Here is a 14,904-nt window from a genome sequence, read left to right as displayed (position 1 = left end):
CTGGACTTCCGGCTCTGACGTACCGTGTGGAACAGTGTGCCTTGCCCAGATCAGTGTCCCCAAGTGGTAGCTGTAATTTTTTTTCCCAGATAACCAGATTATTTTTCTGAAAGTGACATCTTTTAATTGTGTTGATCACCTGTTTTACATCACATTGTTATTTTTTCTAATGATTTCAGAGTTAACATTGGAAGCATCTCAAAATAAACACACCTTTTTAGATGGGTTTACAGTGTCTTAAGTCTTGTCATCTGAAAATAACTGTGTCCGGTACAAATGAGATACTGCAGGAATAAACGCTGTTTATCTGACAAGTGATTGTGAAACTTCAAACCTGCATACCTTTTCTTAGTGATGAGTATGGAAAACCTTCAAAAACCAATATAAACCTTGGCCCTCTGATTAGTGGGGCCATTATGCGCTCTGCCTCAGAGCTTGGGCAGGTTCCTGGCTGCTTTGCGGTGAGGCTAGGGCCTCTCTGGGCTCCCAGAGCAGGGGCTCCAGGCGGTGGTGGGTAGTCCTGGGGCCCGGTGGGCTGTGGTGGCATTCGAGGAGCAGGAATGAAGTACTCTCGGGGGCCGAGCGGGCCTGGAGGCCTGAATGGCACAGGTGCCGGCAAGAACTCGCGGGGGTGCAGCAGCAGGTCGCAGCGTCCAGGCAGGATGCTGGGTGCATGCTCTCTTAAGCCCAGTGGTGGGCCCATGCGTGGGACTGGAAAGCAAGAGGGACACGCAGACACGTCCTAAGGAGCAGCCCAAGTCTGCTCAAAGCGTTTCCCTTCCCCTGAGCCAGGAAACCAAGTGATGCATCACACTTCACAGATAAGGGAAACTGAGGCTCAGTACGGCTCAACTACAGCCTGACCCTCCCTTCTCCCACTGCCACACACCCGTGGTGGCCCGGTTGACCACCCTGGTGGGACTGCCACTTCGGCTCTGTGGGAAGGACCCTTCTGGTCCGAGCAGCTGTGGAGGCTGCACTGGGCTCAGAGTGCTGGACCTCGTGCTGCGAGTCTGCAGGGCTGCAGCTGCCGATCAGGACAGGAGAGGAGAGGACAGGGCAGGGGGTGGTGCCAGCCCAAGTGTCCTACCGTACCGAATGTCAGCAGTGGCTGCAGAGGCATCGGCCGAGGCCTGAAGGGCCCGCAGAGTGTTGGTGTCGGCGGAGGCCCATAGTCCACGGGGCGCAGCATGGGGCCTCCCAGGAACGGGAGCCCTGGATAGGCTGGGGGCCCCTTCGAGGCCATGCTCACCTGCAAACAGAAGCAAGCCCAGTTCCCAGCTCAGCGGTGACACCAGGTGCCCATCCCGAGAGGAATGAAGGGATCCCCGGCCCCTGCCAGCCCCTACCTGAGAGCAGCACGCCATGCAGCAAGCATGCCCACCATGCTGTCCCCACTCTCATGTGGAGAGATGAGCTCCAGAGGGGCCAGCAGGCACTGCGCCAGCTTGCAGCACTCCTGCCAGCACGGGCGTGGCCCTGGGCACGACAGGAGCAACACAAGGGCTCTTGGGGGCCGGGGGTCCCTGGGGAGAACAGGGAGCTGCCTCGGCCAGTGACACTGCACAGGGAGGGGCTGGCGGAGGCGCCTGTGCCTGGGCTGACCAGAAGACAGGCCAGAGAGCTCTGACCATCACAGGCGGCCCCATGTGGTGGGAAGGGTGTTGAGGCAGCAGCATCAGGACCAAGGAGGCACAGCAGCCTGGGCCACCTGGGGCCGGGTTCATGGGTCCCTGGAACTAGTGTCCCACTCCCACCAGAGCCCACCTCATTCTGATCATTCCAAGGAGTCTGCCTAGCACAGACCCTGAGGCCCCTCACAGCTGCTCCCAAAAGAACAAGAACAAGGGAGTGTGGCAACCCACACCCATCATCCCGGCACTCAGGAGGCTGAGGCGGGAGGACTGTTAGCGAACTGGAGCTCAGCTCTGGGTACTGTGAGGTCAAGGCCAGCTTGAGCTGCATAAGGAAACTCTGATTCAAAATAAGTAACAAGCAAAAGACACAAGGCACAGGCTGCCCAGGGTGTGAGGCTCACAGCACGTGCCCCAGGCCCCAAGCCATAACGAAGGCCTGAGTCAGATGGCTATAGCTGAGTCAGCAGGGAGGCGCCACACCCAGGCCAGCTGAAAAACAGAGAGGAGGGGGCTGGGGAATTAGCTCAGCGGCCTTGCAAACAGGCAGTCATAAGTTTGATCCCTGGTACCCATGAAAAAGAAAAAAAAAAAAAAAGAACAGAGAGGAAACCGAGGGCGCGAGGAGCGACTTGGTCGTGGCTCCCAGGCTCACCTTGCCGTCGTCCATGCCCTTTGCCAGGGAGGAGCCGCGGGAGTCACTGTTGGCCACAGAGCCTGGGCCAGGATCTGGGGGCAGAGAAGGCACTCAGAGGACTCTCCCAGGACGAGGATGAGAAGAGGCCACGCACGCGCGCGCTCTTAGAAGTGCCCTCAGGGACGCTCGGGGACACAGCAGAGCCCCGTCCACTGGCTCTGGAGAGAGCTGAGGCTCGGCCGGCTCTGACCGGGCAGCTGCAAGGCCTATGGGAGGCACAAGGCCATGGAGCCCTAGAACAGGAGCCGCTGGCACCCAGCTCACTGGGCAGGCATCAAGGCAGGGGGGACTCAAAGGCGGCCTGTATGCCTGCGCGGGATCAACCATGCCAGCACTTCGGACCGTGCACCTGGGGAGCTGGGAAGGCTGCGCCACAGCAGCCCCAGCCAGAGGCAGAGGCGGCTTTCAGTCTCAGGCTGTGGAGGAGGAAAACAGGACACAGAAGACAGAGCCCGCACCCAGAGGCCACACCCTTAGGTAGCAGCACGCAGAACCAGCAACCTGCAGGACCGCTAGCTTGGGAGCCACCCCTGGTGGCCCGGTGAAGAAAGTGCACACACACGTTGAACACTCTGCCTAGAGGGAGAGGGTGACACCATGAGCCTCCACCATACCTAGGCCAGAGGAGGTTGGGAGTGACGAGGTGGGCGCCGGCTCCCAGGACCCTGCTCGAGTGCTGCAATCAGGGTGGGCCCGTACACAGTCCACAGCTAAGTGAAAACCTCTAGCCTGGAGTACACAGAGCTCAGGGAACCGTGCCCGGGGCAGGTGGCACAGTGTCCCTGAGTGTGGGCCTCAAGGCCCCGGAGAGACTCACCTGAGTCGGCTCTTGGGATGTCACAGCCTGTGAAGTTCAGGCTTGCAGAGGGCTGCCTTGCATGGGGCTCTGCGCCTGGGAGTGGGTAGAACTCACCGCAGTTCACAGGGCATGGGCCAAAGGAGCCATTCTGGCTCAGGGGACCTGTGGCGACAACATGCGCTGGTTACCCCTTCTCTGCAGTGGCTAAGTTCCCCAAATCGCACTCAGGACAGAGCACCCACCATTGCGGGGCGCGGTCTGTGCTCCTGGCCGATCCGGCATGGGCTTGATGATAACAGGCTCCTTTGATGCATGGCCCGCTTCTTGGTAATCTCCACAAGCCTGCAGAAAGACAGGGATTGGGGTGTGACCATAGCCACTCCGAGTGGGTTGAAATGTGGGCGCCGCGCGTCACGCCACAGGGCCACTCACCTGTGCCGCAGGCTGGCAGCCTCTCACTTCTCTGTGGCAATCCGGAGCTCAGTGTGGCGGGCCTTGACCTTGTGAAGACAGAGGGGCCAGCTCAGCACAGCAGCTGAGTGAAGCTGTAGGGGGCGAGGCAAGGAGGCAGCTCTTACCCAGTTCTCGTGGGCTTTCTCCTCATAAACAGCAAGCTGCAAGAGAACAAGGCAACACGCAGGTTGAGGGACACAGCACCATAGCCGCAGCCCTCCGCTGCAGCCCTCCAATGTCTGTGTGGGGGATTAACAGATGCTGTCACCACGCGGCTGTCTATTCCTTACCTGGTTTTCAAATGAGCGCTCTGTTTTCGGTAATTCTTGCTTGATTTCGTGAATTTTCTGCCTAAAAATAATAGGTAGCAGTTAGAACCAAACAAAATCTGAAGCAATCTGACCATGTCTGATCTTTAAAGACCTCATCATACAGAAACGTTTCATAGCGTGATGAGTGCAGTGTGAACAACCTCAGTTTCCTGATTTTTCATTTAATGGCTAGAGATTATGAGTTGACAACTTGTAAATTTCCTTAACTGTCCTTGTAATAACGTTCTCAAAATAATCTGGCTAAGGGTACCTTCCCCATAAAGATGCTACCCTGCCTTGGAGCCAACTGAGTATGGACTGAAACCTCCAAAACTGTAAGAAATAAACCTTTCCTTCCTCAACTTTGGGTTTCAGATATTTTGTCTAGGCAATGAGTAAAAGGTAACTAAGACACCGGCACAGAGGCCAACACAAAGCAAAGGCTCCAGTGTACACATCCAGTTCTCAAGGGGTGGAAAAGCAGCTTTCCCCTCTTGCCTGCTGCTACTGCACCCCAGTGACCCAGACATAAGTATGAATCATTCAGATGTTGGGAGCCATTGAAGCCGGAAACTGACCACACGTGTGGGGCCAGGGCATGGCTGTCCCAAGAACAGAGAGCCCCTGGGGCTGCCACGTGAAGAAGCTGCCTCAGCCCAGAGAACACCAAACCCCAAGACAATCTGAACAGTGGGCTGCTAGGACAACAGGGTGTCATGTGACATTAAGTTGCTAAAGGTATAAATAAACACCCCTGCAGTGAGGGACCAGTTCCTTTCTTACCATCAGGAGGGTAAGGGCTCCACAGGACCCCAGATTTGTCTGGCTATTTTCTCATCCTCTCGTGGTCCTTCACACTGAGAACCTAAAGAGCTGCATGGGTCTGGGCAAGAAGAAAGTCAGCTGAAAAGCAGCATCTATGTGTGGAATTAAAGACAAGAATGCTTAGGAGGCTGAGGTAGAAGATTTGCTGTGGGTTTAAGGCCAGTGTGGGCTACACAGTGAGTTCAAGATCAGTCACTACATAGAGACCTTGTTTAAAATAATAGTAAAGAGAAGAAGACACAAAAAGGGCCCCTTGAAGGGCTGGGGATTTAGCTCAATGGCACAAGCACCTCCCTGGCGAGTGCAAGGTCATGAGTTTGATCCCTGGTTCAAAAAAAACCAAAAAAGGCCCTTGGGCTAGGGCCAGTCTTACCTCCCACTTCTCCATTGGCTAATTCACCTGGCTCACATCTGCCTGGACCTGGACCCTCAGATTCAGATCCACTCTCAGACTGATTCAGCTGTATGATACAGTTGGTCAGAGCCTAGCAGAGAAGTGAGAGGCAGTTAAGAGCCTCTCCATCCTCACAGTGAGTTTGTTTCCCGAGTGTTCACAAACAGGCTGGGTGGGCCAGGGTAACTTACACGGATTCTATCATCCTTATGAGCGAGAGCAGCTTCCAGATGCCTCTGAGACTTCTCTAAGGACCTGATTTCCTCGCTGAGTTCAGCATGTAACTTCTCCTGGTCTTCAGCTTCCTGCTCTAGCTGAAAGTCAGATGCAAGGGTCCCTGTGGATGGGGGACTTCACAGAGACACAGGACCATGCAAATGGGATGGGGAAGCAGGAGTCGTGTCCCTCCTTGCCCCATTACAGAGGCTAAGACTTGGTTCAGGACCATGGAGCATGGCTTCCACCCTGAGCTGTCAAGGAAGCTGACCCCATCCATCAAGTCCTTCTGAAAAATGCCTGCTGACTCAAATGCCTGACTTCCAGATGGCACACGTGGGCATGTATTGCTGCCGCTTAACAAATTCCCCTGGAATGAACTGCTGCAGGGCATGCAGGGCTGTCCATACCACCTAAAGGGACTATCCTGTGTGTCCCCCTAGCAGGGGGACATGTGTGCCCCATTCAAATGGGAGCTGCTGGCAGCTAGCCATGGGAATTTTGGCCTCATTGTGTGTGTGTTGAACCCAGATCCCTGATCTAACCTTTCAATGGCCAATGTGAGGCATTAACTATCAGAGGAGTCTTAGCAAAGCCATCTACTATGTTTTAGGTAAAATCAAGATTCAATGTGGTCTAGGGGGAAAAAATCAGCTTAAAGAGCTGAGGGAGATCCTGGAGCAAAGATGGCGGATAGATAACAACTGGCTACGGAAGCTCCCTGAGATACTCAACTTAGAATTCAACATAATACAGAGTGGGGGCCCCCAAACAGAGGGAGATGAATTCTCTCATCCCAAGAAGAAATTAAGGTGACTTGCCAACCATCTGAGGTCCCGCTGCAACTGGCTGATGCTGTGACTTGCCAGGGTCCCGCTGCAACCTGCCAGGGTCTGGGGTCCTGCTGAGCCCTGCTGGATCCTGTCACAGCTTGCGTGGCCCCTGCCATGGCTTGCCGGGCCCCGCCAAGCCTTGCCGGGGTTCCACTGCCACTGGCCGGGGTCCCGCCGTTGACTTGCGGGGGTCTCGCTGCTACTTGCCAAACCGTTGGAGGTCCTGCTGCTTTGACTCACTGGAGACACGGTTATATTGACTTGGAGGGTAAACAAGCTGAACGGAGAACTGAGTTGGCGGGGAACCTACATCGACCTGTGGTGAGTGACAGGAGTAGAGCAATTCCATAAATAGGGGGACTCTGGTGGATGACATTCTGGGACCTGGCAGGACTGGCAAGTACAAGGGGCAGCAGTGACTTCAGTCAATTGTCCCCTTCCAGAATGGGACTGGTGGAGTGAGCTAGGCCTGGGTCACTTGAACTGGCTGAAAGCCAATAAGTTATCTGAGGTCAAGTCCCTGCAGCGGTGTCGCACTCTAACCACACTGGCCCAGTGGAGCCTCGGAGGTTTGGCTGGTCTGGAGTGGGGTGGGCCACGTAAAGTAATACAGTAGTGCAGGCCACAGCAGCTTGACTGATCTGGAGGAGAGGGGCCAGCATACACTGTCCCTGTGTGCAACTCACTAGCACACTGCAGAGTGAAGGGTCATCTATCCAACACGCTTCAGAAGAATTGTAACCAACAAAGAAGGAAACTGGGGCCTCCTGGAAGAAGCAATAAAGGTGGAAAGATGAAACAACAACAAAAAGTCTCCAGGCCCAACCCTGAGAACATTGACCCAGGACAGGTAAATACAAAGGAGAATGAGAACAGCAAACATGCAATATCAGACACAGCACCAGTGGACATAAAGAGATATAATCGGGACCTCATAGACAAGTTCAAAAGTGAAACGTTTAGCCAAATAAAGCAAGATATAAGAAGATTAATAAAAGAGATACTAAGCACCCCTCAAGCAGATACAGATGTAAGAAGGGAAGAACTCAAACACAGGAGAGAACCATTTGGTGAAGAATATAAAAAAATATAGAATACATGAAGCAGATTCAAAGAGATCACCAGGAAATTAAAAACTCTATGGAAAGATGGCAAATCAGCTTGAAAGAAACTAAGGATAGATTATTCAAACTGGAGGACAATTTTGCAATGTGGGAGTATGAAAGGGAAAACTTTTTAGAAATAACAAGGAAACAAGCAGTAATGATACAAAGGCTAGAAGATGACAAAAGGATCTATAACTTGAGCATAAAGAAGTAAGTAAAGAAGCTGGGAACAAAGGAACTACAAGGATTATTCACAGAAATAATTAAGGAAAACTTCCCAAACATAGGAAAAGGAAATAATATTCTGATATATGAGGCATACAGAACTCCAGCCACCTACAACTAAAACAGAGCTACACCCAGGCATATAATAATCAAGATCCCAGAAATTCAATATAAGAACAGAATATTAAAAGCTGTTAGAGACAAAAAACAGATAACCTACAGAGGAAGGCCCATCAAAATAACAGCAGACTTCTCGGCATAAGCCATCAAGTCAAGGAGAGCCTGGAGTAAAATATTCCAAGCCCTGAAAGAAGATGACATCCAATCCAGATTGATATACCCTGATAAACTGTCTCTAGAAATTAATGGAGAAACAAGACGCTTCCAAGACAAAGAGGAACCTAGGAAATTTGCAACCACCAACACAACTCTACAGAGGATGCTCCAGGGCATTCTAGAGGGAGACACTCCAGGAACAGTGGCAGAGAGGCCTCAATGAATGGAGCAGAAAACAGAATGAAGAACTGAACAACTGATGGCACAAAAAGAGCATAACAGAAATGAGGCAGAGAAGATTTTATTCAAAACTGATATGATTGATAGTATCAAGTCTGAGAGTATAGGCAACTACACTGAAGATGACAAGACTCTACGATACACATTCTGGTTTGATAACTGCCAGTTTTTGAAGTTCTGTACTATATACAAAGTTGTGTTTTTATTAATACTGTTATGTACTGACATATTCAATCATACTATGTCTGATGATATAGCCAGTTCTTTTGGAGATAACAAGAAACAACACAGAAACTATGGTAGAATGATTTGTACAATGGTCTTATATATTTTTTTGTTTCATGTGTTTATAGGAATATGTTTTGTTTTGCCTTGCTTTATTTTGTTTCTCCCTCTAATACAGAAAGGATAGAAATACATGTTAAGACTCATGCATATGTAGAATCTATAAACAGTTTATGAGAACTGAACATATGACACATGATGAAATGAACAGTTCAAGAAAAACAGACATTAAAATACCCAGTGCTGATCCTGGAGTGTCATAATGTGAAACCCAGCAATAGTATTATTCTTTGTTCAGAGTGATATTAGCCTGCTTGGGTTTATTCAATCTAAACATAATTGCAGCGATGAATAACTGCATGTATGTTTAAGTGTGTAGGTTTGATAACCATATTTCTAAGTTTTTGTTGGATAGTTGAACAGAACTGGTTGCAATCTCACTGTTTGAATCCCCATTTTTGAAGCTTCACTTTACTATCTTCAATAACTATTTGTAAAGAGACAATCTGTAATCATCAACTAGTGATTTCTTACTGTTTATTTTTTTCTTTGAAATTATGTAGTATTTCTACCCATTTTCTGTTTTGTTTAGTTTTTCTTTAAATAAAAAAAAAGAGCTGAGGGAAAAAATTGAAGTCAAGAGTTTCATGGTACCCTCAAGCTTCGGGTGATCACACAACATAGTATAAACAAATGTTCAAGCAAAACATGGAAAATGAACAGCTTTTCTGGTGGCATGAAAACAAAAAACGCCCCAAAAGGGCTTGAGATTTGGCTCAGCAGCATAAGTGCCTGCCCACCAAGCACTGGGTCATGAGTTCGATCCCTGGCACCAAAAAAAAATAAACCTCCAAAATCACTTTAAACATTTTCTTGTATGAATGGTAAGAATGCTGCGTATGGTGGATGCCTATAATCCCAGCATGTGGGAGGCTGAGGCAGGAGAGGGGAGTTTAAGGCCCCGCCTAGGCTACAAAGTGAGTTCACAGCCAGCCTGAACTGCATAACAAAACCCAGTCTCAAAAAGACAAAACCAAAACAAAACAACACACAAAAAAGTGTTCTGGGGGAACAGAAAAATCTCATGTGCAGAATTTCTCAATATTTATGACAATACTGGCTCAAGGGGTAACCCTAACCCACCGTTCTTTTAACTGCAGGTTGTGTTTCATGACTTCTTGCCAAAGAGCATGGTGCACAAAGGACAGAAAATGGGCAATTTACCGGGTCTGTGCTGAGCAAAGGACCAGGCCACACAGGAGGTGGGAAGCATAAGAACTCTCCTCATTACATTTCCACTTAGGGGATTTTAAAACTATTCGAAAGGCACAGAGTTTACTGTGAAATAAAACCAGTGTACACAGACTACTCAACTGGACCAGTTTCTTAGTGACTCTGTGTGTTCTGGAGGACACAGCTATGAAAGTATCCAAGATTCAGGATCAAAACACTTCCCATGCCTATAAAAAGGTCCTACTGGCTTAGTACTAAAAATTCCACAAAATGGGTACAGGCATGTTCAGTTCTGTTATTCCTAATCTTAAGGAGTTAACAGCATGGGAACAGTTCAGCTAATTTACAAAATAGCTAAAAATACAACTGTAGTAACACGCAGCAGCAGAACTCACCAAATCCTGATTTTTCACGTTTTGTTTCCTCTGAGATTTGAATATAACACCAAGAGTTTTGGCAATATCATTCAAAAATTTATTGCTTTCTTCAAGCATCTTGCTTTCAAGCTACAAGAAAAGATATTAACAATATGCATTAATGCTTGCTTTTGTTTTTAGACTATAATCCCAAAAAGAGAAGGACTTTTACCTTGTATTTAATTGTTTGATGACAGGGAATTGAATATTTTTCCTTGGTCTCCTGAATAAGCTTCGTCCATTCCTTGATCTATGTAAAAAACACATTCAGAACTAAGTAACAGAAGTCACTGTGCTACTGAAACCTTGTTCCAAAGAAGCGAGCAGAGTGTTCGCTTTATACATGATGATGCATAAGATCTGGAGGGCTCAGGGGAAATGATGAAGCGAGAACACAGGCCTTCAAAATACCATAATAACTGAGCTACACCACAGACACGCTACAGGAGGGGCCGTGAAACAGGTTCTACCTTCTGTTTATAACTTGACACTTTTCGGACAAGTTCTGCATTGTCTTTTGTGGTATTCTTCAGCTTCTCAGCAATCTGCTGTTCAGTTACTAAAAAGAGGAAAAAGCCAGTATTAAGCACTAAATGGAACTGAGCTGCACACGGTCTCAGCAGCAAGGACTCGTGTGAGGCTCCGTGAGAGACAGAGCTTCACACAGCTACCTGCCTTTCCAGAGAGACCCGCAGCTAACAGCAACAGTGCACAGGACACTGTTAAACTTTAAGAAAACTATAGTAACACTTGTTTTGATGAGATAGCAATTTACTGCAAAGGCAGGAGATGCAGTAAAATGTTACATAGTTGGAGAGGCTCCCTTCAAAAAAGGCACTTGTTCTCTGAAAACGGAATCACTTCAAATGAATGTCATTTGCAAAGAGAAACAGCAACTTCAGGCTACTGATCTACACTGCTCTCTCGAGCTCCTATGCTGATAAACCTGTAGGGGCTGATGTGTCCCTAGCACAGACACACTGTCCTCTCTCCACACCTGTGTGGTCCAGCCACGCTTGGTCTGTTCCATGTAAGCAGTCACCCCCCTGCCCCCACATGTCCTATCTCAGCCAGTACCACCATCCTCACTGCTATACCATGGTTAGTAGCAACAGTAAAATGTGGAGCAGTTAGTAAGTCAAATCAGACACCAAAGTCACTGCCTCTCCTAGCCTGCCTAAAAGTCCTCCCAAACACCAACAGGAAGAGATTTACCTTGGCATATTCTCTCCTTGACTAGAAGAAAAAGAGAGTATTAAATTTGATGTCAAACATTTGATTAAAAGAAATACATAGTTCCTAACACAAGTCAGGATCATAACCAAATGAAAATTTAGTAACTGTTTAGTTCAGGATAAATCCATACAATTAAAAATGTATTATAAATAGCCTCTGATACAGAGAACAGTAAGGTGTATGTCTTACTTCACAGCTACACCCAGGTTTATGTGCCAGTACCAAGTGAACACCAAGCTTATGAGATGAGCCTTTGTCTTCAACAGTGAAATGCTTGTTTTTATAATACGCACATTATTGATTTACTTACTCAGAATTACTTGACAATCCCGAACAGCAAGCATGCAGTCTAGAAATGGTGACCATATGGAAGACTCTCGAGCGAGATTACCAGCATAACCTTTGCCCTAAGATACACCTCTCACTCACTGGAAGATACCTCAGAAACCCTATTTCAAGTGACCTCTTGACTCAATTAAGAAATAATCTAATACACCTCATCATCTGATTTCCCCAGACCAAAAAAAAACAGAACAGGTCTGTGGTGTAGCTCAGTTATTATGGTATTTTGAAGACCTATGTTCTTCTATCTAAGCAGAAGGGAAGACACCAGAAGAACAGAGAGAAATGACAGCTAAGGGCTTCCAGGAAGAGCACAGACCCAGTTCTTCCTCCCAGCGACTTCTGGGGTCATAAATCCTAATTAAATACCACAGCAGGGATCACTGCACTTCTCTGTAACACAGACTCTGTCTTCTCCTTCCGAGTGCTATAAAAAAAAAGTGTAGGACAGCAGAGTGCAGTGACCTCGGGGGAGCAGGGGTGTGTGGGGGGATGACTGTCCTCTCCAGGACGAGGAGTAGTGCCTCAGAGCCATGCGACCTCAGGGAGTGGTAGGAAGTGAGCCAGGTGCAGGGTGTGAAGCTGCAGGGCTGAGCCTGAGAGCCCTGCTGGGGAGCAGCTGCAGGGGAGCAGAAGGAGAGGAGCAGGGGAAACAGCACCTTTTCACACCCACACACTTCCGCTTACCCTTCCAGGTGTTCTTTCATGCAAGAAGCTGTTCAGTGAGATTCTAGAAGTTCTCACAGGAATCTTTAATAAGGTGCTGTTTTAGGGTTGTTTTTGGTACCGGGGACAGGGCCTTCACAATGAACTACATTCTCAGCCTTCCCATTAATTCTTGAGACAGGCTCTTGGTAAGTGACCAAGTTGCCCAGGCTGGGCTTAAACTTGCACTTTTCCTGCCTCAGCCTCCCGCTCCACCAGGGCTGCAGGAATGCACACACCACTATGCCTGATCTTGCCTCGACGTTTCTACCATCTTACTCTATTTCTTGCCCTGTATGTCTCTACAACACAGTTTATCAGCACCTCACGGTCTGTTTCCACTTTTCCCACTTCACATTAAATTGTGAACACCTTCTCTGCCCCTGCCTTTGAAATACACACAGCAGCCTAATTATTCTGTTCTGTGGATATAAATAAGATGAAACATGATATTCCCTAATATAGATCATTTAGGTTTCGCCAAGTTATTACTCTATTAAATACTATTTCATCTAACACCTTTGTATAAAATCTTAAACATTTAATAAATGTAATTTATTTCTTTAAGATCATTTACTGACACTATCATACCACATGAAAACAATTTAGATTTCTTATCCTGTTTTCTATCCCATTTTAAAGGCTTGTGATATATAGAATTATTAAACGGCTTTTCAGGATGGCGGTATGAGTCCCCAACTCTACTAACAAGTGGATATGGCTGGCTTGCTCTTAAGTCCTTGCCAATACCAAGATTACATTAAATCATTTCAGAAAACTAGCTTGAATTATAACTACTGATCTGTTTATGTTAATAACTGAAAGGGCCAATGATCTATAGAATGCTCAATGTATTCAGAAGTCAAAGAGCAAGTTAATTCACTCACAGCAAGGACCGTCCTCCAGAAGAAAATGAAAAACAAAAGGATTCCCAAACAGGCAGTGAACAACACAGGCTTCCAGGGGAGCCCATAAAAGTCAGGCCCGGCTGAACATGCTCAGGTAAGGTAGCAACCACCTGAAAAGGAAGGGCACAAATAACGGAAACGTTAACAGAACTGGCAGAGCAATCACAAAGGATCATCGCAGATACTCTCAATCTCTCAATAGTCTAAACCAACTTCCAGGTGCCCTGATGAAACTGCCAGAAAGGATACAGGGAGGCTCGCGTTCTTGTTCGGCATGTGGAGTCTCTAAACTTAGGGAGTGACTTGAGCCTATTTCCCAGTTGGCAACAGGCCCTTCTTCATTGCAGTGTCTCACACATGGCCAGAATGTGTCCGGATCATGCTTAGGTGAGCTGTTTTCTGTTACTGCACACACACACACACACACACACACACACACACACACTGTAAATACATGATAGAAGCCATCGGTTTATGCGGCTGCAAACAAAACCACTATGACAATGATTGCCACAAATCAGGCATCACTACTCCAGGATGCTGTGTCTCAATTCGCTGCACCCTTAGGCTGCACGCACAGGTGGCACAGGTGGCGGCGTGAACGCGACTCCCAAGGCAATTGCTGCCTTCAAGCCGCACGCCACTTCCTCAGGGCCGCCCGCCCTCTGCCGTCCACACCGGCTCCTGCCTGTCGGTGGGTACGGCTCTTCCAAGGGGATCTGCAGGCCGGCTCCGCCTGGCGGGCGACCCGTGCCCCTCGCCTGGCCCTGGTTCCCGGCCTCACCTGCAGCAGCCAGGCTACGAGGGCCGCATACAGAATCCGCAGGGGCTGAAGCAGCTTGGGGATGCCCGGGGACACAGTGACCGCGAGCCTAGTGGCTGACACCGCGTCCATCGCGAAGGACCGCTCCGTGCGGACCAAGCCGGACGGGGCTGGACCCTGCCATGGCAAGCGGTCCTTCCCAGAGGCAGCAGGGAGCGAGACTGCACAGTTACACCTTCTGCTTCCCGCTATACTATGAGCCTTAAACACAAGTCACAGGTCTCCAGGGTGATGCTGCCGCGCGCCTGCAAAGGGGGAGGGGCGAAACCTGGGCACGGTGCAGGGGCGGGGCGGGAACGGCCAATGAGCAAGGCCCGGGGCTGGCGCGCCCAATGAGCGAGGCCGGGGGCGGGGTCCCGTGGCCGCAGAGCAAGGCCTGGAGGGTAACCGCGCTATGGCACCGAGCTCAGGCGCTCTCACTGCTGGACTAGGACGCCCGGTCTCACGCGCTCCACTTCGTGGCTGGGGGCCTGGCTGGCACCTTTGCTGGGTGGGACTGGGCCACGTGTCAAAGGTCAGGGTACAGACCCAGGCGCGGCGCGTCACCTCAGAGCCAGGGCCGAGGGGGCAGGCGGGCTGCGGGGCTTCAGCACACCGCGGCTGGCCGCATCGCAGGTGGTGGGCATCCTAGGTGATGGAGCTTCCCCTCCTTATTCACAGTGTGGATTAAAAGGATCAGCAACTGATAGCAGAAACAAACGACTATATCAAAAAAGCGTTGGGTGATTTTTTTTTTCTATGTACTCAACAGGTCTTTCCTAATAATGACTCAAAAATCAAGAAGCAAAAAGGGAAAAAAAAGACTGTAAATCTGATTACTTAACACAAAACGTGGAAACGAAATTTTGTAAATGGGGTAAGGGGAGGAGGCGTTGAAGGGAGAGTAGAGGAATGGGAAAGATAACAGTACCATGTATAGGTACAAATCTTCTCTGATGATCATTAGG

The 14,904-nt window shown here is 49.0% G+C and overlaps 1 protein-coding gene across 1 annotated transcript; it reads right to left on the bottom strand.

The window, feature by feature from the left end:
- Window positions 1–98: 98 nt before the first annotated feature.
- Window positions 99–14,197, bottom strand: LOC106027624 (transport and Golgi organization protein 1 homolog). The gene is given in 18 exon segments (XM_063249740.1): window positions 99–711; window positions 1,096–1,252; window positions 2,290–2,363; window positions 3,149–3,292; window positions 3,373–3,435; window positions 3,438–3,472; window positions 3,563–3,630; window positions 3,709–3,744; window positions 3,874–3,934; window positions 4,751–4,811; window positions 5,093–5,204; window positions 5,305–5,450; window positions 6,370–6,478; window positions 9,923–10,033; window positions 10,414–10,502; window positions 13,110–13,211; window positions 13,214–13,244; window positions 13,919–14,197. Coding segments are annotated over 18 exon segments (1,893 nt in total). The 5' UTR covers window positions 14,030–14,197; the 3' UTR covers window positions 99–328.
- Between the last annotated feature and the right edge of the window lie 707 nt (window positions 14,198–14,904).

Source organism: Cavia porcellus, unplaced genomic scaffold, assembly GCF_034190915.1.
Source record: "Cavia porcellus strain 051 isolate PalLab524CR breed Dunkin Hartley unplaced genomic scaffold, mCavPor4.1 scaffold_6, whole genome shotgun sequence".
In the NCBI taxonomy this organism is placed as follows: Eukaryota; Metazoa; Chordata; class Mammalia; order Rodentia; family Caviidae; genus Cavia; species Cavia porcellus.
Note: the sequence above shows the minus strand (reverse complement) of the source record. Positions and strands in the feature narration are given on the sequence as shown.